This window comes from Strix aluco, chromosome 17 (genome assembly GCF_031877795.1).
Source record: "Strix aluco isolate bStrAlu1 chromosome 17, bStrAlu1.hap1, whole genome shotgun sequence".
In the NCBI taxonomy this organism is placed as follows: domain Eukaryota; kingdom Metazoa; phylum Chordata; class Aves; order Strigiformes; family Strigidae; genus Strix; species Strix aluco.
This window is the reverse complement of record NC_133947.1, coordinates 10425433-10452558: the sequence shown is the minus strand read 5'-3', so window position 1 is coordinate 10452558 and position 27126 is coordinate 10425433. Positions and strand designations below refer to the sequence as shown.

At 38.9% G+C, this 27126-nt stretch overlaps 2 protein-coding genes across 16 annotated transcripts in view; one reads left to right on the top strand and one right to left on the bottom strand.

Moving 5' to 3' along the window:
* Positions 1-4552, top strand: part of NCOA3 (nuclear receptor coactivator 3) — an 86652-nt gene extending 82100 nt beyond the window's left edge. For all 4 annotated transcript variants that reach the window (XM_074843443.1, XM_074843442.1, XM_074843441.1 and 1 more), the window contains exons 23-24: positions 204-345; positions 1331-4552. In XM_074843443.1, coding sequence (XP_074699544.1) covers positions 204-345; positions 1331-1342 — 154 coding nt within the window. In that variant the 3' untranslated portion in view covers positions 1343-4552. The remainder of the gene's footprint in view (positions 1-203; positions 346-1330) is intronic.
* Positions 4553-6168: 1616 nt separating this feature from the next.
* The window catches only part of SULF2 (sulfatase 2), a 164223-nt gene continuing 143265 nt past the window's right edge, over positions 6169-27126 (bottom strand). For 11 of the 12 annotated variants that reach the window (XM_074843452.1, XM_074843448.1, XM_074843454.1 and 8 more), the window contains 11 exons: positions 24142-24349; positions 17618-17861; positions 15685-15781; positions 13891-13985; positions 11288-11347; positions 10684-10853; positions 10047-10189; positions 9737-9860; positions 8380-8410; positions 8056-8112; positions 6169-7001 (listed from right to left, as the gene is read on the bottom strand). In XM_074843452.1, coding sequence (XP_074699553.1) covers positions 6971-7001; positions 8056-8112; positions 8380-8410; positions 9737-9860; positions 10047-10189; positions 10684-10853; positions 11288-11347; positions 13891-13985; positions 15685-15781; positions 17618-17861; positions 24142-24349 — 1260 coding nt within the window. In that variant the 3' untranslated portion in view covers positions 6169-6970. The remainder of the gene's footprint in view (positions 7002-8055; positions 8113-8379; positions 8411-9736; positions 9861-10046; positions 10190-10683; positions 10854-11287; positions 11348-13890; positions 13986-15684; positions 15782-17617; positions 17862-24141; positions 24350-27126) is intronic. The other variant, XM_074843445.1, reaches the window with a different exon arrangement.

The following is a 27126-nucleotide window of genomic DNA, read 5'->3' as shown; positions in this document are numbered from 1 at the left end:
CATATACATACTTCTGTGTGTATCTAGAAATTCAAAATTCCTTTTGGGAGGGAAACTTTTGTTTCGATGCTAAACAGGTATTAGAAACAAGTAAATGCAAAAATAGTTTTATCTTTCATGAGTTGACAGCTGGTGCAGGGAAGGCAATATATCAATGTGTAAACTTCTTGGAAGGTAATTTTATTTGTCCTTTTGTGCTTCAGTTCTTTCCCACAGCAGCAGTTCAGCCATCAAGGGAATCCAGCAGCGTACAGTATGATGCACATGAATGGCAGCAGTGGCCATATTGGACAGATGAATATCAACACCATGCCTATGTCAGGGATGCCTATGGGTCCAGACCAGGTAAGTCATACATGAAGATTGATGAAAAGATCTGTTGACTCTTTTCCCATTGAGTACAATTTGCTTCAAGCCATTCCTCTGGCACAATCCTGTTCTCATTTATCCTGTTTGTATTTACGTCTGTGGACCTACCACTTCTATGTCGCAAGAGAGACCTTATTTTTTATGCTATTTAAATCAAATCCATGATGAACCCAAGCTGTATGCTGTGATTAGCTGTTGACTTTGAAGAATCACAGGTAGGATCAAGGCTTAAACTGCACAAAGGATGCTTAAATACTTCAGAGCCTGGAGAAACCCCAGAGTGTAAAACACAGATTGTGAAAAGCATCTTTAGCAGCTGTAAAAGATTATATATGTAGCTCCCATGAGCCAGACCAATAATCCTGGTAGTACAGTATCCTGGCAGAAGCTGATGATGATACTTATCCTGATACCACCTTAGAATAGCTTGTGTTTGCCTAGCAAGAAACTATGGAAAATTTAGGTCCAGTATTTAAGGGCAAAATGAGCTAATAACAGCAAAGAAGGCTGAAATACTAAATATGCTTTTGCTGTAATCTTTTCACAAAATACCAAGGGATGAGCAACGTAATATTGAGATAACTTAAATTTATTCAAGTAGAAAGTACCTCATGAAATTTTGTCTGAGGTACCTAAGGAAGCAGCCAAAATAATCTGAGGACTTCTGGGGGATAAGGTATTGGAGGACTTTGATATAACAAGTACCTTTTATAAAGAGAGGAAAATGAAGGTGAAATGTCATATTCTCCAAACCCACATGTCATACAGTGAAGATACCCAAATAACATGTTTAAGAAATTCTGGTACAGCATTTCTTTTCTACAAATTTATCTTCAAAGCGGAGCACTAAAATGTTGTTCTGCTTAGAAATTGACAGTCAGTACTTTCCTCTCCAGAATGCAGTATGTTAACCAGTTTTTTCAGCAAAGATGTTTTTTTATTTTTCTCTTTTCTTTAACAGAAATACTGCTGACACCTAGATCCGTATCTTCAAACAAGAATACGCTGTATTAATGATGCACTAGTATTATAAAGGAAAGCTACACATTCTTCACGGCAACTAGTACTGGCCTTACAGAAAGAAATGATTTTTCCTATTAATCACCATGATGTCCTAAGTTACTTCATTCAGAGGAGAAAAAAAGATTAAAAAAAAAACCCCAACCCAGCAACATTTTAGTAGAAGCAGTCTCTGTATTACTGTATACTGTGGTGTACAAAAAAGGTCATAAATATTTTTGGCACTCTGCCTCTAGAAATGTGAATTTGGCAATGGCATTTTAGTAGATACATGAGGGGTAGACTCCTGGCATACCTTATCTATTTACTGTAGCTATCCAAAGCCCTTTAACTACAGGCAGACAAAAGTGCCTGGAGAAGTCACGGTGGTAAGAATTTTCTGATTTCTCTAGTAACAATATCTGACAGAGAATGTAGTTCCTAGCCTTGACTCTTTTATATTAATTCCTGAATATAAATGCTGCTTTTAATCTCTTACCCCCAGGAGTCAGGATTTCCCAAGCAAAGTAGCAGTGCAAAGTGAATTGGCACATACTCGTCCAAAATCCTGTCCATTGAAGCCAAGGGGTAAAAAGAGAGGATAATAAATTTAAATTATTTAAACACAATTGTGACTAATATTTACATATTGATGTGCAGCTGAGTGCACTTTATAAAAGACTATATAATGGATTAATGCAATACCTTTGATAAGGACTTAATATGAAGGTAGGGTGTACTCATGTTCCTTCTCAAACACAATCTTAAGAATTATTGGAAAAGACTGCATAATGTAATGTTTTCTGTGTATGGAAATTAGAGCAATAATCTTTCATCTTTTGGAAAGTAACTTCAGAAAACTCAAGGCAAGGCACTGCAGTCTGAATCAGAATTTTGCAGTCTTTTTGTGAATAAATTTTGTAAATATGATCTTTAAGATAATGTATTATATATATGACTTTTGTAGGTCACTAACTCATTTTTGCAGAGTTTGTGAAGCTAAATATTTAACAAAATTGATTTCTGTAAACTCAGTGTAGTTGAGGTCCAAATAGAGATTTTTTTTTTTTTTTAATTAAATTTAATGACTTTGAAGCTGGGTGACTTTGGCCCACATCTTTCTCTTCTTTGGTCTTCAACACTTCATTTATTTTTACATCTTTAACATATAGCTTTTTATAAAAGACCAGTTGTTAAATGCTTTCTCCACCTGTGAGCACTTTGTTATGTTTCTTTTTACATAAGACAATTTGATAAGGCTCTGCATTGTAAGATGTTATGACTTGTCATGACGGTCGTGTATTTCTATAATATGTTGCCTTTTCAGTTGATGAATCTGGATTGTGTCTTTTTTGGTCAATTTTAATGAACTCTAAATGTTCTTCAAAAAAGTTTGTCTGTTGCAAAATATTTGTTGTTACATGACATCCAGAAATCTTTAAGGATATTAAGCCACACTTTAACCAAATGTCTGCACCTCATTGGATTGTTCTAATAGTAATGAATGTATTTTCTAAGCAGGTTTCTTTCATGTCAGTATTTAAGTCTGGTTACAAATTTATTCATATTATTTGCTAACAGTTGTTGTTCCCCCTCACCCCTCTTTTGATTCCTTGAAATGAAGATCCCTTTGCAGTTTTTTCAGTTTCAGGCAGTTACAAGTCAAACCTCTAAACTTCCATAAGGGATGACCCAGAAATGTTTAAGATGTGTGGTGCTTTTGTTCGGTTGTTCACTGTGTAATGGAAAACTGACTTCTCCCAAGTGAGTAAACAAAAAAATAATCTGTGTTTTGGATTGCTTCTTCCTGGTACTGTAAGCAAGAGGTGGTTTTATTGTTCAGAATATTCAGTGATCTTCCATTTTAATAGAAATAACTTTAGAAATATTCTCAAAAAGTTCATCCTTAGCATACAGCCAGTTGTGTTCCAAAGGGAATGTAGATTCACTTGATCTACTTTATGTAACCCTGCCTCTGCAATTAGTACTGAGTATATAGATCAGGGGATAGTATTTATTTGAAACCTTCAGTCCAATTTGTGTGTTTTTTAATGTAAAACTTTTAAAAGCCTAAGGAACTTTTATCTTTTTTCTTAGAACGTATCTATTTGTTGAGTAAGTGCTGCCTACTGAAGTTGAAAGGCAACAATCCCTTGCTTTTTATATCCAGAGTAGAACAATCTTTATATTTTGTAGTTGTTCATTATATTGATGGAAACTACAAACCCTGATTGCTTTCATTAGATGAGCTCTTAAGAGTATATATACTACTTTATACATCATGCCCTCTTAATTTTTTTAAATGAGTGATTGTTTATACATCTGTGTATAACTGATACATGACTGATGTTCTAAAGGATCATCATTTTCTCATCTGTGTTCAGAATGTTGGAGCTTTCCAGTACCTACTTTTTTGCTGAATCCAAAGATTTTTAGTTTAAACTTGATTGGGGGCGGGGGGGGTGGGGGGCAGGGCATTTTTAAAATGCAATGATGACACCTTTCATGGCAGCACTGTTCCTAAATACTACATCCAGTTTGAAATCTTACCTACTGCAGTAAATAAAACTGACCTTGAAATCTGTTGACATTTAGTATCTCCACCAATTCAGTTTTGGTTCTGTATCAGCAGATTTTTCTGAATGTTTTTAGAAAACCACCTCTGTAAGAGAACAATTAGCTAGTACAACCACCTCTGATCACTGCTGCATGTGTTGTTTTACTACATGTCTCTGTTTCTCTCTTGATCACAGAAACCATGTTTTCATAAAATTCGTATGTAGTATTTTTTTCCAATCTTGGCCTAAAAGTTAGAATATCAGGACCATTTTTCAGTCATAAGGCAAAACTATTTGAATGTTGTACCAATTAGCACACATTTTATTTTAGAATTTATGTGCAGGCTACCCGATGACAGAATGATACAGCAAGTATGAAACCATGTAATTCTGAGAGCAATATTAAAAAAAATTCTCAGGAGAAGGCATACAGTATTGAGAATTGCATTTAAGTTTAGTTTACATTATAAGTATTGCTTGAAATATCTGTATCTTTATTTTGCAAAACAGAAGAATCATGGGGACTGATTTATAAAAGAGTTGGTTGTAAGGTATTACTGCTCTTCTGATTTTTGTGTTTGGATGTTAATAATAATGTAAATAAAGGTTTCTATTTAAAATTAGAATGTGATGACACAGTGTATTAGCTGTCTGATACTTTAAGGCTGATAACTGTATCCTGGGAAGGTCAGAGAAAATTCAGTGCTATTACTGAGGAAAGCTAGGTATAGAAAATTATTTAAATTTTTTCCTAGTTGGCAGTAAAAGCTAAGGGAGTAACAGCTTAGACGGTCTACCTATGAGACCCATTTAGCAACTAAAACTGCACTGATGTTGAGTGGAATTTATGTCTTTCAACTTAAATATCACTCTTTAGCAGAGCTGAAAGAAGAAGAGGTGGTAGCTTTCCCCACAGCATGGCAACAATGTACCTGTCATAAGATAACAGCTGCTGCTTGTGTCACATACAAGTCCCAGAGCCCAGTATTTTGTATAAAGGGACATGGTAACTTTTCAAGCTTCTGACTGCTAACAGGAGCAGTACTGCTGGCCACTCAGGATTTCAGTAGTCGTGCCCTCATCTTGTCAAAGACTACAGGCTGAACACACACATAAAAGGTAAGTGCGTGCCAGCTTTTTTAATCTAACATAGTATTCTTTCTGCATACTCACTGAGAAGGGTAGACAGCTAACACTTTTCTCTGAAAAGCAGCAAAAATGTGTTTCTATTGGTGAGTTTAAATTTAGTATTTTTTACTTATTTGTATTGATCCAGATCTTATCTAGCAGATGCTTCTGATTATCCATGAAATCTATGGCTAGATTAAGACAGACAATCATTATTTCTGTAATTTAAAAAACCTTGCAAGAAAATTTTGGGAAGTGTATTTGACTTACTCATGTGTGATACAAATACAAGCTCAAGCCTAGTTTTACTATATAGCACATACAATGAAAGACCCCACTGCTACTTTCTGAGCAGGTTTTTTTTTTTTCTCAGTTCCTAAAATTCAAGTATAGTTTTTGAGTATGGGGGTGTGGTACAGGAGAGCTATGGCCCTTATGAAGTAATTCCACTTGAATTTCCTAATGTGTAAAACCAGGAAGGGTATCAAAATAATTTCTGTAATATATTTTTACACTGTTTCTAGAAGTACAAATTAAGTTTGTGTTTTGAAAAAAAGTACCTCTTTGTTAAGAGTGAAGGCCACAGTTGGTCGAGTCTGTCACGTGAGCTCCCTCCTGCATGGGCCTTTAAAACAGGTAGCAGATTAACATGAAAAAAAGATAAATACAAATGTCACTGCTAGTGCCTGTACTACAATGTATTTAATAACATCTTTATGAAAATACTCAAATAGACTCTGTACACTGTGCTTCCTTAGTAAAATGATGGGTTTTTTTTCCCTTTAAAAGCCTTTAAACAGTAACTGTCATTCAGAACATCTACTTTTTTTGTAGACTAAATGATAACTAGATTATTGGCTACAAGTATTGTACTTCTTGGAGCTGCCTTTTTTTAAAATAAATGTAGAAGTTACACTACTAAGCAAATGCTGATTTCTCAAAGGAATTGTTTTGGTTTTGAACATACAATATAATATTACCACATAAAAAAACTTCATACAAATCTGATTTCATTAAAATTTAAGATGTACATTTACTGAAATTTTTCAGTACTTTAAAAATGGATAAATTCTGAAATGTACTATGCAACATTAAGTAACATTTTGAGAAGTGGTGTGTGGGCATTCCACTCTTTTTATTAATAAAATTCTTCACAACCTGAAGGAGTTTATTTTCAAACAGTATGTTGATCAATATTTACACAACCCCTCCAAAAACCTGGCGTCCTGTTAGTCAAGATTTTCTCTAATTTTCCTAGAGGTGTCAATAGGATGGACAAGTAGACATGGAACTAAAACGTATCCTCAGAGGAAATTTGAGAAACATGATGGTGTTGAAAATGTTCAATGCTGCTTCACTTCAATTCCTGAATCTCTTAGAAGTTCTTTTCCACCATTGCCTTTACCCCAGTTAGAAGCAAAAGTGTCCATGTTTTCTAAATCTTGCTCTATACTTGGCTTTGAAGTTTTCCTCATGACAACTGCAGATAGTTGCACTGAAAAAGGTTTTAAGTTTACTTCCTCTGTCTTTGTGTGCACTTTGCCCCCGGGGATGGCAATCCTCTTTGGGATGCAGCTGTATTTCCTCTTCTGGCACTTCCTGGAGCAGTGTTAGTGGTGTTGTCTTGAAGTAGAACGCCTTGTGAAGCAGGTGAGGTATAATCCAAAGCAAAAAGCAGGTACAATAGTGGATTTCAGAGACCTGTGTTTCTGACAGCATTTCCCATAATTTCACTGCATCTATTTAATTCACTCACCAGTGCAAACATTCTATCTATTTCAGCCTCAAAGTTTATCCAGTCCTCCAGGCTAACATTATAATTCTTTCTGAAGTCATACACCTTTTCATTTAGTCTGTACATGGATTCAAGTTCTGGCCACTTTGTATCCTCATGGAGGTGCAGTGGTTGGGGGAGGTTAGCCCTCCCATCCTTCCCACAGTTGTCCTCTTTAAAATAAAACAAACATGGGTTAGTGTGTAACATTCTAGTAGAAAGTAGTTAGAAATAAATTTTTAATAGTTCCACATGGGAAAAAACAACTGAAACACTGTGGACCGCCTATAAAAATAGAGCAAGTGGTACATGACAGAAACAATCCAACTGTGTTTGAAACTTCACCCTGTATGAAACTTGTAGCTCATTAATTCTAGCTTTGTTTTGGTTCTATAGCCAGTCAAATATTACCACTCACTGAGCAAACCCTCTTGGTCAAATTCCTTGAGAATGCTAGACCATGCCTATTCAGGTACTTGCACAATTTGAGCGCACCTTATGATTTTTAATGATCTAAAGCCTTGACCTTTCTAAGGGGAGATTCAGAGAAAGGAACTGGCATGGCAAAAGGTAATGATTTTTCATGTCTTAAGTTTATATCTCGGCTCTGGCAAGTTGAGAACTGAGTATCATCATCAAGTTTTAAAGGGCAGTTAAGTAAGCAAAAAGCAATCTTAGATTTTAGTATAACATCAGAATAAACCAAAATGTACAGAACTGTCTTGTAGTCTACTTCTGTCCTAACTTGCTTTTTTAGCTCACAACACGAGGCTGTGGTTGGATAAATAGCAAGAAAATACATGATACTCTATACTCTTGAGAAATTACAATCCACTTTGTTATTTCTGGATGGTGTGTGACACCACTAGGTAGCTGCTACAAGTTTAAATTTAGACAAACCCACTATAATGGTCTCTAATTTTTAATGGCAGTTGGCCATAATTGTTTTCTTCAACTAAGCATCCACACTTTTGCTCAAGTTTGAAACTCTCTTGACCTTAATGCTCCTAGATTCCCAGAAAACATGCACCAAGAGGTTCTGCACAGCAGTAGTTGTCTGTAATGATGGCAGTATCATATTTCTTGCATAATTTAGAGAACTTCCCCCTTAAGCATTGCATGAGAATAGATGATGATGTTGGAAAAGGTGCTGCATGCAAATAGAGAAGTGAAGGAAAGGAAGGTGAGTAAAAGCTAAATGCTTTCTGTGAACTGCTCCCAACTCACAGTGACTTGGCAGATGATGGTCTCTTCACATCTGGCCACTTTCGACGCTGAAACTGCCTAATTTTCAAGCAGCAAAAGGAGAAAAAAGTTAACCATCACCAAGAAAACCACCAGCACTACAGTCTGAAAATGAGGAGGGAGAAGTTTAGCCTGAATTTTGACTGCAAAGATTAGGACATGCTGTAACATTGAAACAGAAATAGCTCCAGTGTTTCAAAGTAACTGGGATGGACAGAGCTTGGAAATGCCCAATCCCACACTCCTAACTCCTTGAACCTGAAGGTAGTACTTAAGAATAATAATTTAACTTTTTTTAAAATGTACCTGTACTGCTCGTAGCTTCCATCTTTAAGTCCTAGATGAGAAAAAATTAACAATGTTACTAACCACTGCCTGCAACAGAATAAGGTATCAGGTAAAGCACAATTTTAGTATTAACAGATTAACATATATTGCCATGATAAATATTTTCATACGTGTTAACTAGAGCTGTTATTTTTGTATTTAATTCCTTATTCTGGGTAAAATAGGTTGTAAATTGCAATAGATATCTTTTACAGAAAAGTTTCAATGTACTTTAGTAGTGTATTTAAATGCCAAAACCTGTTGATTTCAAAATGTACAGCTCTGAATGAGTAAGACCCGAGATGATAATTCAGGCTTTGGTGGGCTCAGGTAGATAATAGTATTTTTGGGGTGGGGGTCTTCAAGCTCTAAAGGCTATGATTTTTTTAAAAAATAGCATTTCTTATGTCAACTTAATAGTACTAAAGGGTATAGAAATGCAATTTAAAAACAAATACAAGTATCTGTGCCTTTTGGTTTGCCATCATCATTAACCACAAAAAAAAAAAAAAAAAAAATCACAAGCAGTATAAAAAGCAGATCCATTGAATAGACCCAGAGAAAATTTAAGGGATAAGAAAGGATGAAACTAACATAGAACAAGAGTAAAAGCTGATTTTTGCTTTTTGGAATTTAAATCCATAGTTATAAAAGCACATCTGTTGGTAGCATAATGCAACCCTTCTTAGACTTGTTATTTCACAGCTACCTTGCAGTAACACAGGTAGGGGAAAACTGATCAGCTTAAGCACCAGTGTCCTTTTTCAGTTAAAGTTATTTTTAAGCCAGTTTACCACAAGGCTGCATGCACTGTGTTGTCTTTAGAAACACTTTAAAATTGAGCCTTCAGTTGGAATGCTGAAACTCAACTGCCAAACCAGTTGCCCAGAGGGGTTGTGCAGTCTCCATCCTTGGAGGTTTTAAGATGGGACTGGGTGAAGCCCCCAGTAACCTGGTGTGCCCCTGCGTTAGGCTGTGGCTTGGACTAGCTGAACTCCAGCAGTCCCTTCCAACTTGAGTTGTCCTATAGGTCTGTGAACCTGGAAGTGGCTATTGGGGTATTCTTTCCCTCTTTCATCAGTTTTGTTCCTTCCTCACCTCCTTCCCCTGCATCTCAGCAATACCCCTCACTATACTATTTAAGCACCATTCATTTAAGAAACACTACGTAACTTGAACAAATACAAAAATGGGAGCACGCAGCCATCTGCTGCAGCAGGACATAACTCATATAAACAAACACTAAAATTCTTTTGATTGATAGAAGTTTCATAATGGTAAGAGCGAGCCCCATTTCCTTTGGGGAGTGTTTGAGTGTAACAGGGGAAGCACTTACCCAGATCCATGTTCCTGGTTCTTGGGTTGCACTGTTTATACCCTTTGCAGCTTCTCAGTTCCATGAGCTGGACGTGCAGTTGATTGAGAACATCTCTGTCTAGTGTATTCACTGCATTAATTAGCTGCAATAAACAGGGATTCTTGTTAGTAACTATTGCTCTGTAGTTTGGTAACTTTCACATATGGAATCCATGTGGTTTATTTGTAACAGGAAAGATGCCAAACCATACTGCACCTCCTGCACCATTTCAAATTATCATCAATAAGGAATGATGATGTCTTTCTAGAGCTGTTCTCTGATCAGGTACCTGATATGGATCAGTATTGAGATCAAAATACTCCAAAAATCCAGTAGCAAATTCACAAAAGAGGAAGTTGTGAGTCTCGTTGATTGTCCTCAAACACCAGTATGTGTTGTTGTTGGCACTGGTACAGGCACAGAAAGGGCCCACTGCAAATTGAAAAGTGATAAAGACAATAAGCTACATGCTGCTGGCTTTAGGCACTGTTAATTACTTTTTGTTTATGGTATTGCTTTATTCATAGCCAGTTACTCTCTCATGCCTGGGCTCTAAAGCAGAGAATGCCTTCCAGCATCAGCTGCTTGTTCTACACACACGTAACCCATGTGACGTGGCTAACTTACAACATCTTGGCTAGCTGCTTTCCCCATCTCTGGTTGGGAAACATTCCAGATGTGTGGTATCTCACTAATTGTACAGTACACAGTATCTGAGGTTTTTATTTGCAGTTGTTGTTTGGTTTAACTCCTTTGCCTTTTGTGCAAGAATAATGCCAACACTGAAACACAGATTACTTAGTCTGAGGAAGGCTGTGTAGCTTTGGCTACGTAACTAATGCTATTGATAACTTGTAGTAACCCAGCATCCTGGCCCAGCCTAGCCAGTGCACGCCTACCTCTTACTTAGTTTAAAGTGTCCTTACGTGTCCACAGGGGAGCAGTTTGCCAGTGCTGGTTGTCATGGGTGAAGCAGGTCAGACCAGGCATGCTGCACGTGTCATTATTTTTTATTCTCTTAAGCAGTTTGCGCAGTTTCTTCTTTCGTCTTTGCTCCCGAAGCAGCCAGAGCCTGTCTTTCTCCTGTAGGGCTTTCCTGCACACACGAAACATTAGGGTCATGCAGACTTTGTTATACTTGAGCACACCTAAAAAAATTGAAGCAGCTAATAAAATAAGCTGCTTTGAGGGAAAGAAAGAACCGGTATTTTTTAATCAAATGGCTTCTCTTCCAAATAGCTCTGGACGACTCTGCAATTCAATGGCACTAAAAAAAAAAAAAAAAAAGGCCAAAGGAGCTTTCGGCTTGTCTGAAGTTTGTGATGTGACATTTCCCAGACCAGGAACCTTATCTCAGAATTTATAAGCATTTCAACATGGGCTTTAGTGCCTTGCCCAGGTGTGTCTGTGTGTTTATTCTTTTGAATACAGGACAAATAAAATACTTCTGCTTAGTTTGTCACTGGTGTGCATGGACCAAATGTTAGTGTCTTTGCATTTCTTCTTTCAAAGGAACAGGCCTTCACTTACTTGAAAGGATGAAGACTAGATCCCTTGTGCCTCAGTTTGCTTTTGTGTTTTGAATGGTAACTGGAAAATAAAAACAGCATTGTTGATGAACAACGGAAAGACAATTGCGCCATTCATACCACACTATCATATTGGATTTGAAGCAGATTTAATGCAGTGTTGCTTCCCCTTTCAATTTAGTCATGTATGTGATGAATACAAAGCAGCCTTGCTAGACTGGGTCAGGCACTGAGCCTTGTGCCTTTCTTTCCTTAGCTCATCTGAGCACAGTGACAGGGGGTGCTCTAACACTGTATTGCAGTACGTAGCCATGCATTCCAGCTACAATTTTCAATTCTAGTTGTCACTCGTTCTTGTTTCCCTACACAGGGCAGATAAAATCGATAGACTTAATTCAATTACAACATTTCTTCAACTCAATACTCACTAATTTATTCAGATGATGACAAGCTTATACCACCTTTCTGTCATTTTCCTTCTCAATGAAAGAATTTAAATGCCAATTGTATGTTGTAGGGTTGGTTTTCTTCCTTCTGTTGTTACCAGCTAGAGTTTCAGGAAAACTTTAACAAGATGCAGGGAACTGTCCCAGCAACAGCAGTGTCTAATATAGTCTGAGATAGGGAGGGTGTAAGCAGACATACACATCCTAGCAGGGTGGCTCTACTGGTCTGGCTCTGTGCCCAGAAAATCTTACAGGTAAGATTTTGCAGAAATTTCCTTTCTGTGTAGTTTGCAAAATTAAAAAAAAAGACAAAACAGCATTAGTCAGTAGCAATATTTTCTGTCTTCAGCAAAGACAAACTAAATTCAATAAATGTTACATCAAAATTCAGTTGTCAGACTAAAATTCCCTTTAAAACAGAACTACTCTTAAATTATTAATCCTACTTGGAACTGTATTAAATATAATCCTTACAGCAAATTAACAAAATAAGATTATTAAAGAACTATCTATCTTCAGTTAATTTTTTTATCTTGCACAGACACTGGGTATTTCATTAACTAATCCTAAATGCTAAATTCTAATTCAATGCCATTCTGCAAACAAACATACGTAACTCAGATTATTAGCTTCATTTATTTCAGTGGGATTATTAATCTTAATACTGCTATGTACAAATATAAGTGCTTCCTATACTGGGCCTGAAAAATGTAATATTCTTTACATTCACTATGAAACATTCATTATAAATATAACTTCATCTTTACAGTATATATTCAATAAACTCCATTAACATCAGTTTTGAAAACAGTGCATTATATGACAGTATAAACTTTTTGGGGATTTGCCATTTAGAATTACACTGATTTAATTTTAAACACTTTTTGCCATGGGTTCCATGGATGGGTTGGCATAACCCAAGCCACTGATGTTCTCTATGTTTTAGGGATCTGTTGCAGAATTCACATAGGCCACAAGGACTATGTACCTCATGTCTGTAAAGCGGGGTGTGTTGCACCCCCAAGGGTTTAAGTGTTATGCTCAAACACTCATTCTGTTATACCAGTGAGACAGAGAAGTATCATGCCTCTCTCGCAGAGGCTACTTAGTTAAAGCTGCTTTAGCAGCTTTAGGTGACAGAACAGCTGCTTTGTGGTTTTGAGTCCATTCAATTACAGCTCTTTCTGTGATACCCACACCACCACTGCTGCCACCATGGCTGCTGTACTGGTGACACCTGGCTTGCAGCAGCCTCAGAGATTGCTCTGTGATCACTATGATGAGGAACAGCTGCTCCTGGTTTCTTTCTGAACAGCTTTCTCAGGGGCAAATTCTATTTGGGTTAACATTTGATTTGGAAAGATTTTCTGCTGTGCTTATTTGCAGAGCAAAAGCTTGCTTGCTCCCCCTTCTTGCTTGCACCATCTTTCCATGGGCTGATCCTACAGCCATTTGGCAAATATTCAGCTCTATGAGAAACCAACTATGCAGAGACCTTCATGCATAATCATTATTTTAATATTGCCTGGTGCACTTAAAATTCACAAATCATCTGCACTAGGGACAAAAAGATCTTGTGCACTAAGTCAGTGGTGGTTACACAAATACAGTAACTCTGTACCAACTGTTAAATTCCTGCTTCTGCCACCTGGCATAGCTGCTGAATAGTGCAGTGGTGGTGTCCTATGAGATAATGCATCCAGCTTGAAAAAATTCAACTGGAAGAAATTCTGTCATCTCCCCACCCTATTATTCCATATGCTTTACACACTATTCTTTTTAAAACAGATTTGTGTAACACTGCACCATATTGACAGTTTGCCCGTGTGGAAATCAAGTTTTCAGAAAAAGCATGCTGCTTAAAATATTAATCTCTGGTATCTAATAGCAGCATCTTCAGCACAAGAGCTTAACTAACTGGTTACAAGACATGTCACACATCCTGTTACATCATCACCGCTTGACACAGAGGTAATTAAACTCCCGCCTGGCAGAAGGTGGGTCTTGTACCTCTGCAGTGGTCCAACTCCCCCAGAAGGTGTTACACAGGAGTACAGTAAGTAGGCAACCACTTAACAAAACAGATCCTGATATCTGCTGTGAAGACACACATCAGCTACACACTACAAATAATTACTCTGAAATACACAAGAAATACCTTATCTTGTTACAATCACACTCTTCAGGTCGTTTCTTCTTCAGATGACCTCTCACCTCCCTCAGGTTTTTTATTTTATTTTGCAAAGTTTCAATCTAAAAAACAGTAAAGATACAGGTTAAAAGAAATACAGCAGGATTTAGTCTTACTCTAACCTTCTCAAGCCCATTCTACTGTCACCACCAAATGCGTCCTTTTCACCACCTCCCATGACTCCCACCACTAACCAGCATTTTCAGAATCTCCACCCTTCCAAAAAGAAACTACAGCAGGAGGAAGCCTCGCTGGTGCAGTTCACCTGGGGGAATGGGAGGGCACACAGCCTCAGGTAGACAACCGCTGGTTTCACTGGGGATTTTCCTCTTGTGCTCTACAGCACATTTGCAAGGGGAGAAAGGTTACATGAAGGAAAGTGAAGCCCTTAAATTTCAACCTGTTATGAACCCGAGAAGGGGATGGGGAGGGAGTGCTCTCAAGTCCCCTTTTCAGAGCTTCTGAAAATGAAAAGCAGCAAGGCTCCGTCATTTCGCATGGCAGTTTTTAGCAGCATCTGGCCACACTGGATATGGAGTAGCAGTTAATTGTGCCACCCACACAGTTTATTTTTATCTGCCTGGGGTTTTTTTTCAGTAAATGAAGCTTGTGTTTTAGTTTAGCCTAGCTCACACACAGCACGGCCCAGTTCCACTCCAATGGGTGTTACAGGCTTCTACCTTGGTTCTTTACACAGCAGAAAAAACAAAGTCATCCAGTGTGAACAACAAAGTCACTGCAAAACTACCATTAGACATCAGTGACTGTAAGTCTAGTGGAAGCACGTGGCTGCTGAAGCACAGACAGGACAATGTTCAAGAAAAACACACAAAGAATCCAGCCCTGTGAGCCTAAATCAGGAACACAACAGAAGTGAGCTCTTGTCTTCTTTGGCACTCCATCTAGCCTACATTTTCTGAAGAAAAAAGAATTGGAAGAGTATGGTGATACTGAAATTGCCCTTTTTTAAACTTAGCAGAGCTAGTAAGTTTTTCAGTATCTATCTGCCTTGCTACATGTCAATCCGTGCCGTAAAAGGGAGCCAACATGTTCTCACACAGGACTGTGCTGTGAATTCCTGTCATTTGGTAAGAGATTACAGGACATCCTTTACGCTTCTCTTCGGCATTTGTTCCACCATTAACTGGTCCTTAGAAGGCTGCCTCTTTCATATACAACATGTGTGAAGGGTCTGAACTTATATTCTTCAATATTAGTGATAAAAATGTCAGATTAAGTTTTATAGGCAAATTATCTCCAGATTCTTCAGATACACAAGCCTAAGGAAAATGAATTCAATTCCACAGTGCAAGGGTTAAACATAAGTAAGCAAAATAAATAATTCTAGAAGCACAGAAACTAATGAAGCTCACTTTTCCTTGGGCTTATGTTTGAGAGTTGAAGGCCTCTTTTTGAGAGGTACATTGGGGTGCAGGGCCAGTAAGATATGAAAAAGGTCCAGATGAAATATTTCCCAGGATGGGGACACTTAGAAGTTTCTCATTTATCTCATAAGGCTTACAACATTTCTCAGCTGTCCCTTCAGTTGGCAATTCTCTCCTCCACTCAGCATCTTGTCTTCACAAACTTGTAATAACTTAATTATCTCTGAAATCAGCCAGCAAGTTCAAAAGGTTCCAGGGAGCGACAAAGATGCCCAGAGGCAGACAGACACACACACAGTCAGCATGATCCCATCAGCCCACAGAAAACCATGTGAAAAACACACACTGAAAATGCGTGACTGGTAACATCACTGACCTCGTGGTCAATATGAAGTTTATGGTCCTTCCAAGCTTGCAGTGACCTGTACAGATCTGTGTCACACTGAACAGTATCATTCTCCAGGATATAGCACCTTGGCATGGAAAAGCAAACAACACTTATTATAGTGGATACACACACACAGAGCAACACAAACAGCTGGTTTTAATAACACAGCTCCAGGACAGATGAGAAGCCAGATTGGAAATGACATGCAGAATTCAAAAAAACAATGTTAATTCAAGAGAATAAGAGTGTGCTATGAGCCAGGAAAGAAGTTTGGGTTGAGTTGCCATGGAAATTATTCAGCAGAGAAATTCAAGGAGAATATTCCTATCAAGCAGAACCTGTTGACTGCTTAATTTCTGTATGTAAATTGTGCTGCCCAGAGTTCTTGCTTATTCATTAGGCTGTCTACATAAATAATCTCTACTAACTAGCAAGCACTGAAAATGTTAGTCAGAAGCAATTTCCCAATGCATAATTAAGTAATACAGGGGTAAGGGCAAGGATAAAGTACTTCTTTATAAGATGTATTACTACACCATAAAGAAGCTGGGGGGGGGGGGGGAATTCTGCTGTTTTCTACAAAATGGAAAAATTTTTTCCAAGATATCTCCCTGACTTCAAAGGCAAGATACCCTCTGACAATTAAGTGCTTACGTTTCATTAACTTCTAATGCAATCCAGGTTTTAAAATTATTTCAAAAACAAACGAACAAAAGCTTGACAGATTTACCTGAGAAGTTTATTAGGCAGTCAGCAAATACATCTAGTAATTTTTGATTGTTTGCTTACATTAAAGCTGAGTATTTTCAATACTCCTTTATTTTCTTTAAACTATCTCGTGCATGTTGTCCCACTGCCTTTTTTTCTCCAAGTGTTCCTGGGGACTCCTCATGCATTACACACAACCTTCTGACAGTTCCTTATACGGATTTGGGATTCACCCAGTAAGGCAGCAAAAATCAATTTAACTTGTTCCAGAAGAAAAGCACAAATAGTGATTTATGGGTCCTGAACATTCATGAGAGCTGGGGTAAGAGGGCACAATTCTCTGATGTCAACCTAGCTACGTTTCCTCGTGTTAGCAAGTCCCTAACCGTGTAAAGAAGTCAAATGGAAACCTCAGATTTCAACAGCAGCTAACTGGCTCATGCATGTTTACATGAGCTAGTCATTAAACAATTTAAAGCACGTAATCAATAATGATTGCTGGATTTCCTGATAATTCACAAGCAGAAATGGTGACTAAACTGATTAAGTACAGTTGAAGATACATCATCAGTCCCTAGACTTGCACACTGAGGAAAAGATTTTTAGCTATTAGAGTGCCCAGATAATTCCCTCACCTCTCTCTCTCAATATGTTCTATTTCCCAATGCTCCTGGTCCATCCAACTTCATCCATAATATAGATTTTCCTTTTCTAGCACTGGCTACAGAGAGCTCTGAGAGGCTGCTTCCTCCCTTAGGACTGATTTGGCGTTTGAAATGCAAAGCAACCAATGACATGAAACTAGGTCATACTCCAATTAGAGCCTTTGGCCTTCAGCCAGGCCGGGTTACCCACTGCACACTGACATTTCCATGGGTAGAGCCTTTCCTGGTTGCACAGATGCACACACAACTGCTGCAAACAGGTGTGCTTGTCCTCACTGGAAACATGCACTGATCAGCAATTGCTGTCTCCAAAGTGCAGAAGACAGAAAAGCACTGCTGTAGTTCTCCAGTAGCTTCATGCCCCACCGCACATGACAAAACTAAAACAAAACCAAAAGCTGTTATACAGATGAGAGCAAGAATTTTAGTGAAGCTAGGCTGGGTATCCAGAAGGGACACAATACGCTTCTCACAAGTGAACACGCTCATTTAGGTAAAGCAGCCACTTAAGCAGCAAAAGCCTTTAGAAATATACCCCGTGCACTCACCTGTGAGTCACTTTTATTAGGTTAGGGGCTGTGTACTCTGCAAGGCCACCAGTGCCACTGTATTCCCCCATGTCTTTATCTTCCTCCTCACGAAGAACAGCCCTCTGCACCTTGTGCCGCTTGGTGATGTTTCTTGGTAAGACAGGTTGGTAGCCATCCTCTAAACCCAAGGTATAAACGGCTCCATCCAGCTCAACAGATACAGAACGGATCGAGCGATTCCGGACATAGCTTGGTTTGTATTCTGCATGGAAAAGGAAGTGAAAGGATTAAGAGGGGAAGAAACAGCATGTTACAATTTGGTCCTCTTTGTGGTTCTTGGGAGGAAAAAAACCAGCCCCTACTGTGACATTTGGAATTAACTGGATGACAAATGGTGTTTGCTGCAGCTGTCCTCTGAGCTGCTGCTTCATTGCCTGTTGCACGGATAGATGGATACCTCAGGGCATGAGAGAGGGGGCAGATACAATGCAGATGCACAAGGATGGCAGGGGAGAAAGAAAATAACATTTGTCCAATATCACTTTGAGAGCAAACACTCTGTGCTCTTCCCTAGAAGAGTCACTAGATGGCAGTAAGACCTTACAAACTAACCCTGCAGTTCACACAGGTCTTCGGTCACCCTTAGAGTTCTCTGTTTTCTGCGGTCACCGCACCATGCTCCACTGCCAGGATTCCCGCAACACTTCCCTGAAGTTGTCCCAAGTATTCCCTGTGTTCAACCTGAGCCTTTCCTCAATTCTATGCTCATTCTTCAAGTAAGATGCTTGATTTTTTTGGGAGGGATTAACATCTGAATCTGTACGTTTATCCACATCTAATTCTTTTCTTTGCAATTACTTTCCTCATGCGCAGACCAGTCAGTGAGTTTCTACACAAAGCACTACCCCCTAGTGCTATGCACTCCCTTAGACTTTGCTTCTGTATTTGCAGCCTAAAGGCAAAATGAAACATTTGCTACAAATTGTCACTATGCAGCAAGATTCCCATTGATCTTTTCACCATTGCTGCTTTCCAAAGTTCTGTCCCAGCCCAAATCCCCAGAGCTCCTCTTCTGTTTGGTCTGGGATGGCACAAATGTACCCTAGTTAGAGAGTCTAAATCCATATCTAAACATCCCTACTGTACGGTGGGGTCCATCTCTGACCATATTTCCTGCTCACTGCCAATGGCTGCTGAGTTAATCACGAAACATAATCATGTCATTCCTTGAGAAAAAAGTACAGTTTAAGTACCACAGCCTCTCATCTCCTCCCTGCCCAGGGCCTGAGTCTTTGCTCTGTACATGAGGGTTGGAGTCATCCAAGACATTACTGCTCCTCCGGTCACCTCTCCCTTACACAGTGCTGAAACACCCAGCACATCTCACGAGATGGGACTTCCTTCTGCAATCTGGTAAGGGGAAAACTACAACCAATGTGCTAAATGAGAAGACCAATCTTTCTTGCAATCCCAAACTCCACAGAAAAGCCAACTTTCTCTATGGGAAAATCTCCCCAGCAAAACAAGCAGCAAAAAAAAAAAAAAAAGGAATGGGAGGTAGAACAACCAAAAGAAATATTCTTGTCAATTGGCATGCTTTGGCATTAACGCAGAGTGACTTTTTTCAAGAAGCCTTACATTAATTCCAAATGGATTGCAAGGTCTCAAAAGCCATTTTGCAGACTGTGGGAAGAGAAATAAACATCTCCTCCCACCTGAAACTGGTCCAAGCACTATATTCTTGTCAGCGCCACACACAGAAAGTAGAATACCAGCTGGATTGTCTGGCTTTGCACATTTTCCACCTGTGGCTCAAAGTTTATTGCTGATATTAAGCCAGGTGAGTCACTGCTGAAGGGAAAAAAAGAAAAAACACCACCAAAAGACCAACCCTATTTCAGGCACCCATTCAGGAAATGTTTGACTAAATGAGAAGGAAACTCCCATCTTTTCAAGAAGTAGGAGGAAGTTCCAAAAAGCTACACCCTAACAATTATATTCAAAGTATAAACTCCCATTTCTTTAATTGTTCCCTCATTTCATCCTGTTAAGCTCAGCCAACTAACAATTTACCTTCCTTCCAAGTCTAATACACCAATCCAGCATGTTGGACCTCTGCAGATAGCTGCAGGGAACTGTCGTCTACACACGTCCCTGAAGAAGTAGAAGCCAGGAGTTACTCCTCCTTTGCGGCCAAACTAACCCAGCCTTACAGCGAACAAATTGGTCTGGAGTGAGACAGCTCATAAGGGACTACTTGTACCATTTTATCACAATGTGCTGACTCAGCACTGTGATTAGTACCAAACTCCACTCTTTTCAGAGGAAGTGGTTAAAATATTTCATAAGATCAATATCCATCTGTGCTGTGCTCTCCCACCTGAAAAGTGCACTGCAGGCATAAATACCAATGTCTAATTACTTATTAGCTGATCCTCCCCCAGGTTTAAGTTTTACTCTCCAATTCATTTACCTGTGTACACAACCCACAAACAAAGTAGATTTAATGCTGTTAAATATTGGGCCCAAAACACCTATACTCTCTTTTTCAAGTTAGTAAAAGTTTGGCTCTGGGAAGCAATATGAGTCCCAGTGCCTCTTCTTCTCTGGTCTTACAGAAGCCAGCTGTCTTATAGATGGTACAGCTAAAAAAAGTTGCATCCTCAGAACTGGGTCTGGAAATGGAGTCTGAGAAATTTAAGCCTAAGAAAGCCAGCTATGTTTCAGAGCCCCACTCATCCAGCACTGTCTTCCTGGACCACCTGACAAGCATCCTTGTCTTCGTTGGAGCCTGAAAGGAACTACACTGTTCTGGTCCAGACTTCCCCAGGCAGTCTAGAGACTCAAACACACCTGATTTTTTACAACTATCTTTTTGTAGCATCTCAGGTTTCAACACTGCCTAGCGAAAGCACGACCTACAGTATCCAGAAATATTATTCAGTTGAATAAAGCAAGGCAATGTTGTATTACGGAACCATAAACTTCATATCTGACATAAACATGCCCAGCCTTTGGGTTTATATTTAACTGTCCCACCCTCAAGCATTATTCTTATTTTGCAGCCACAAAAATCATGATTTAACACTGAGATCATTTGAAAATGATAGTTCTCTCAGGGATAACTGAGAAGACTGTAACCAACTATAACTACACTGTCTGGCATTTCCCCCAAAGCAGGAGCATGACTGCTCAGTGGGAACACTGCAGAAGACAGAGAACTCTTGGTCTCCCCTGGTGACACTTACTCTGTGTAGGTATTTTGGATCTGATGTACTTTCCAGCATCACAATGACAACAGAATAAGCCAGTATGCAAGGATTCTGCTTCTACACATGCAATGAGAAAAATATCCACCACTAGCCTCAGGAATTCCTGCTTGACATTTCCCACTAGTGTCTATATATTTTCCAGAATTTTATAGAGAAGAAGCATTTTTTTCTGTAACACCAAAGTAAAACTAGGTACTTTGAAGTCAAATTTTTGAAAATATCTCAAGTGTCTCGAAATACGGATAAAGGTTTGGAGGTGCTTTTTCTTGGGCATTATGTACCTAGAGATTTCTAGAAATCTTATTTTGAATCTGAGTCCTTATATAGTTCAAAGAGGAAAAACAACCCAACCTGAAAAACTTTCTTATATCCAGCTCCTCACAACTGCCATTAAAAATTATACTTCAAAACCACTATCTTTAAAGTAACTGATGTTCAATTTTGTTTTGGGTTTTGTTGGTTTTTTGTTTTCTAATAGCAAAGAAGGTCATTTTGGACCAGCATTGAGACTATCTCAAAAGAAAAATGAATGACAAGAAAATTGGAATAAAAATGCACTAGCCCCTTTGTACACACTTCTGTTTGCTGTTTACAAATCTGTGGCCTATCATAATTTCTCTACATGCAGCTTAATAACTCCTTTAATCACATGCACTTGGTCATCACAGGAGGAGATCAAATCCACAGCAAGAGAAACATAATAGTCCACAACACAGACAAAGACTGTAAGAGCTCACTATTACTCTAAATTTTCTTTCTACTGCAAAGCTTTTGTTTTGCCTTTCTTGCAAAAATAAAACCATAGTAAAGAAAAGAAAGAGGACACAGAAATGCAAGCGTTCCTAACATCCAAACCCAGACACTCCAAATATTAATGCTATGTGTTTCTAGTATGCAAAAGCTCTGCAGGCAAGTTGTGTATTTGTACATGGACCAAATGGCATGTACATGAGACGACCCTGTTTTGCAACTGAATTTACTCAGTTTAGGAAACTGTTGCCTACTAAATGCCCTGGTACACCTGACAGTGGGGCTAGACCATGCCTACACTAGAAACTAATTATTTTATCAAAACATTTGGTGCTCCAGCCCCTCTGTCAGCAATTTAGTCTGGTCTTTTAGACCACGTGTTCTTACTACATATTATTGGTTTTAACCTTTCTGAAAGACCAATTCTCATACCCCCATCAGGGTTTGCAATACATTTGATGCACCCTGGAATCAGGGCATCTAATTTAGTTTTCTGCAAATGACTGTGGATTAGAATCCATCAAAATTGCTCTCTGCAAATCCATCTCTATTGTGCATGATAGGAGAGAATGATCAGGGCGTTTTCTTCAGAGCTACACTACTCCTGTGAACCAAAACATTAATGTGGATGTGGCCCCAGTCCAGTTTGAAACTTCTATTTTCTATTTAGCTACTGTTCAGTCTGATGAAGAGCATTTACTGGCACTCAAGTAGATCTACAGTATGATCCCATGCACTCATCAAATTGTGCGTAGCAGGCCCCAAAGATGCCCTCAGAACTATGCAAACCCAGGACAGACTGCACTTTATCCCAAGTCTCACAGAACAGGTCATAAAAATCCAAATATGTGAGCATCCAGGTCACCTCCTTACCATTCACAATCCCATGAGCCAGCTTTCTAGGTAAGCTGTTTAGAGAAACCTTGGGATGTTACCTTGACTTGTATTGCTTTGTGCTCATTTGTGTTCAGTGTGGGATTTATTAGGTAAGTGGATGTAAAAGAATAGCCAACACCAAATCAAAGAGTCTATGTCAATAGGTCCAAGCTAACCTCTTCCACTGTATGTCACAGCCTGGGTGTGGGCAGAGGGAAAACCAAAGCATTTGTGGAGTCAATTATTTTACTCAAGACACAAGCAATGGGAACATGATTGTCAAGATCCTATCTTACGCTGCTGAAGTTTATGCCTTATGGTTCAATGAGGCAAGTGAGCTGAAGAATAAAGTATAAACTCTGCCTCTTCTGAGCAGAACATAGGGAAAAACCCATCACTTTGATTCCTCTGCTAGAGGGAGCAACCTCCGCTTTTTTTCCTCAACCTCCTCCATACATAAACTAAAGGTAATTATACACTTAACCACCTTCTCTGGATGTTGTGAAAATTAGTTAATGCTTTGGAAGCATGACACTGATGAAAAGTACTTAAGTAAGTGTTAAGTATTATCAGATAGCATTATGTTGCCCTCACTTAAATTGTTTTCTCATATAAGTGCCTTCAATCTACTCCTGTTATTTAACCCCCCATGACTGAACTTTCTTCTCTGTGACTTCAAGAAGAAGAAGAAAAAAAAAAAAAAAGAGAAGTTAATTGAACTGCAAGTTCTAGTTTTATTTAAAGATTATCTGCTGTGCCACATATTTAAACAGCAAGTATAGTTGAGTAATTTCATCCTGGAACCAATAATTTTTTTCAACTAAAAATTAGCTTAGTAGGTACTAATCAGCTTGCAAGGCAAATATAATGGGAGAAAATCAATTTAAACTCTCTGTTTGAAGCTTGTGCCAGGTCATTATACAGAAAGACTAATCTGCTAAATAATTAAGGCTCTGTATTTGTGGAGTGAGACGAAAGAAACATTACAAGTGAATAATAATTCTGTGCTGCCGTTTGCCTCTTTAATCTATAATTAGACTATATACTTCAAATATAGATGTTAGTCTGACTAAGGTTTAACAAAGAGCCAGTGAAATAGGCTTTCTGAAAAAGCACCTCATCTGTGCCAAGGAAACTAGAAACAGAGTCATCCCCTTTGGACGTGATCTCTGGTTAAAAGTCGGCCTTGTCTCTGCTGACTGAGCACAAGGAAAGGATGTTAGAAGCAAACAGCTTCTGTAACAACGCGCATCCATCCTTATTAAAAATAAATTACTGCAGTAACGGCTCCAAGCATTCCAGTACCTACTGAAAAATGGAGTATTTGCTGTAAAATACTGTTCATGTTTCATGGCCTACGTAACATGTGCTACTTGCCACTTCAGGGTGTGTACTGCATTTCCCTGTTTTGAAAGACATAAATATAGGTCCCTATTTCGGATCAAAACACTCCTCTTCCTACAGACAGAGATATTTTCAAATCTGACTGTCCAATATGAGGCATGCTGTTTCACAATTAGATACACAGTAAAATATGCTGATAGAATTCAATGTCCATGAAAATCAGGACAATTACGTGTGTTAGTGAACGAACTTGTAACAGTTTTCTACAGCAGAGACAGAAGATACAGTGTGTTCACTTACTTTTCTTGGAGAAAAGTTTCTTTCTTCGTCCAACATGGCTCAGCTTATATTCATTCTCCTCACAATTACAGTCTTCACTATTCCTGTTGTAATACTTGGGCAAAATATTGGAGGTGCCTTTGCTGTTGCCTGCAGCTGCCAAGTTCGCCATTCCCTTGCATTTGTGTAGCTTGAGCTTTCCACTGGCATCTTCCACACACTGCCATTTCTGGAAGAAAAATTTGGTCATTAAAACTCTGCCCCAACTGTGCTTTGTCTAATGGTCAGCTCCAGCGATCTATCAGAGATTCCTTGTTGTAGTAAACTAGGGCTCATCTATCACCTACTACCGAAACAGATTTTTCATAATATTCCATTTCCAGACAAAACAGGAACTCTTTGGAACACTCTTGCTTTTTTGGTTTTGTTTCTTGAAGGCAGAACAATGGAAATTTCTTAACAAAATCAATACTACAGCTAAAAACATGGAGGCGACAAGTGACAACTTTCAGAAGCATAAGTGTGGCATCAACCAAAGATGTTCAAGCCTTATCCACAGGTTTGAAAAGAATCCTTGCCTACCAGCAAGTGTGTTTGTCAGGCTGGCAGGAGTCTATGCCACTAGTATGCCATTAAAACAGCACCAAGCTCCACGCCTGCATATAATCTAGCCCCATCCCATACTCTACAAGAAGGGAAAAAAAACTTTTCAATCTCCTTCTCTTTCCTAGTTCAAACGCCTGATGGTGGGATGATTTTATCCAAGTTGTGGATTCCTTTACTGCAAAGATCTGGTCTGAGCTGGTTATCTAGACTCATTCTACAGCTGAAGAGGAACAGTCACTTCCAGGGTATAATTCACATCACCCTAAAGCGGCCATATAAAAGAGATAAGAAAAAGGATTGCCCTGCAGAAGTGCCTGTTTCGCTTCCCTGACCTTTAAAAGGGTCGGTATGACTGGATCAGCCATGGAAGCCTAGTTAGACGAGTTTATCTCCATCTTGAGTGTTTCTCTTAATAGCTTTCCCATTCAACACCCTTGGGCTTGACTAGCAACAGTGAGCTGCACTGGATGCCTGTGAAGTGAGAATCTCCTCCCTCTTCCATTCAAACTAGGGAAAATCTCATCTCTAATCTCCAATTCCTTCTGTTACTCAAAACCTGAAGTAACTTGCTTATAGCTCCCTTTGTGCTGCTGTCACAGCTGTGCCAAGGGCAAGGGAGTTTAGCTGCCTTCAGTCTGGCATAGAAGTTTTACCCACTTCCCAGATACATCACAAAATAATTTCACCTACTCCTTTATTTACCAACACACCACTAGCTACAGAGCTAGGCTTTGAGGTATGTAAAAAAACCCTCACAGTAGCAGTTGCTAACTGCTTTAAACAGAATCTCTCGGAAACACTTCAGCTTTTTGCTGAGTCTTGAGAGGCATTCCTCTTTTTCCCTCTTACAAAATCCTAAGTCTGTGCCTCCAGGACTCACTGGAATATTGAGAATTTTCCAAATAAAAGAACAGAAGGAAAAACAGCAACAGCTCCCAAGTGAGATGACATTTTATAGCAGCCACAGCTCTATGAGGGAGATTCAGTCACTTCAATTCCCACAGAGAGGTATGCCCAGGCTAGGACAACAAAGCCTACATTTTCCATTGAAATTCACTCCATTGTTTGCATGACAGCAGAGCAAGAAAACAGTATCACTGTGCTTTTATGATACAGAACTTAACAGGAGTCAGAAGTGAACTGGCCAGTTACAGTGGATTTATCTACGTTCACGGGAGATCCTCTCATTTAAAACAATCAGAGTTTTATGGTGTGTCCACTCATTTCCTCAGACAACTGGATGCCAAGTCTCCTGAGCTATAATTACTTCTTAGGTGCAGATATTGCGTCCAACCTCCTGTACAACCCAAGCCTTGCACTGATGCAGATAAACCTGGCTTAACTTTCAGCACAAGGAATCATAGGAAATCAATGAAAGATACTGACAGTAAGACATCTGAAACAGACATCTTTGTAGGACTGTCTTCATCTGTAAAGCAGGATGCATTTACCTAGACGAGGTGTAGAACAAAAATAACCTTTGAAGAATAAATTGCCGAGTCTTAATTTTATTCTTATTTTTTATAAATGCCTAACACTAATTGATACACAGACTGAGGTGGAATCGGCAGTGGTTTCTTTTCACAATGAAAAAAAAAAATGTAAAAATATTTGTTGCTGTTTCCCATTTCAATTCATCTGAATCTTATTTTTGAAAAATATATGAACAAACTGCATTTTCTGCTCAGTAGAGCTCTATGCTGTAGGTGTCTGATACATGAAAAATGAAGATTCAACAGAGGGCAAGTTAAATGCCATGATGAGAACTACTGTAAATAAGTGCTCTGATGTGTGGCCCAAAAATATTTTTTCTCTATTTCTTTCATCTCCTGTCAAGAAAGTGATGCTCATTTTTCCCCTCCAGGTGAACTGGAAAAAATCCTTTAATTTTTGGTGCAGTTTAAATCCTTCCAAGGCAGGATGTATGCTACAGTGAAAACATCTTAAAGGCTTTGCTGGAAGGGCACATTGTATGCATTAACAGGCCCACTGCTGAATGACTGCAGTGCAGAACTACATAAATGACTTTAGAAGCAAACACTGAACATGGAGAGGGGGGATGGGGTGTGTGTGGAAGAAAAAAAAAAAGAGAAAGTTTCACGCTTTTTCTTTTTTCCCAAAACAGATATTGGAATGTGTGTGAATGTGTCTGGGATTCAACAACTTATCCTTGGGTCCGCCTGTAGGTACAAATGTAAATTCCCTAGGTCAGTATCACGGCTGTATCAGTCACAGTCATTTCCACAGGATGCTTTCAAACTCAGAGAAAAAGGGCAGTAATTGCAAGGAGACTGTGAAAACACTTGCTTGACAGTCAAGAAGCTTTAAACATTGTGAATTTTGGCATTTTAAATTGGCTTTTAGTGCACGGCATACCATCATGCAGAAACCTGTGTCAAA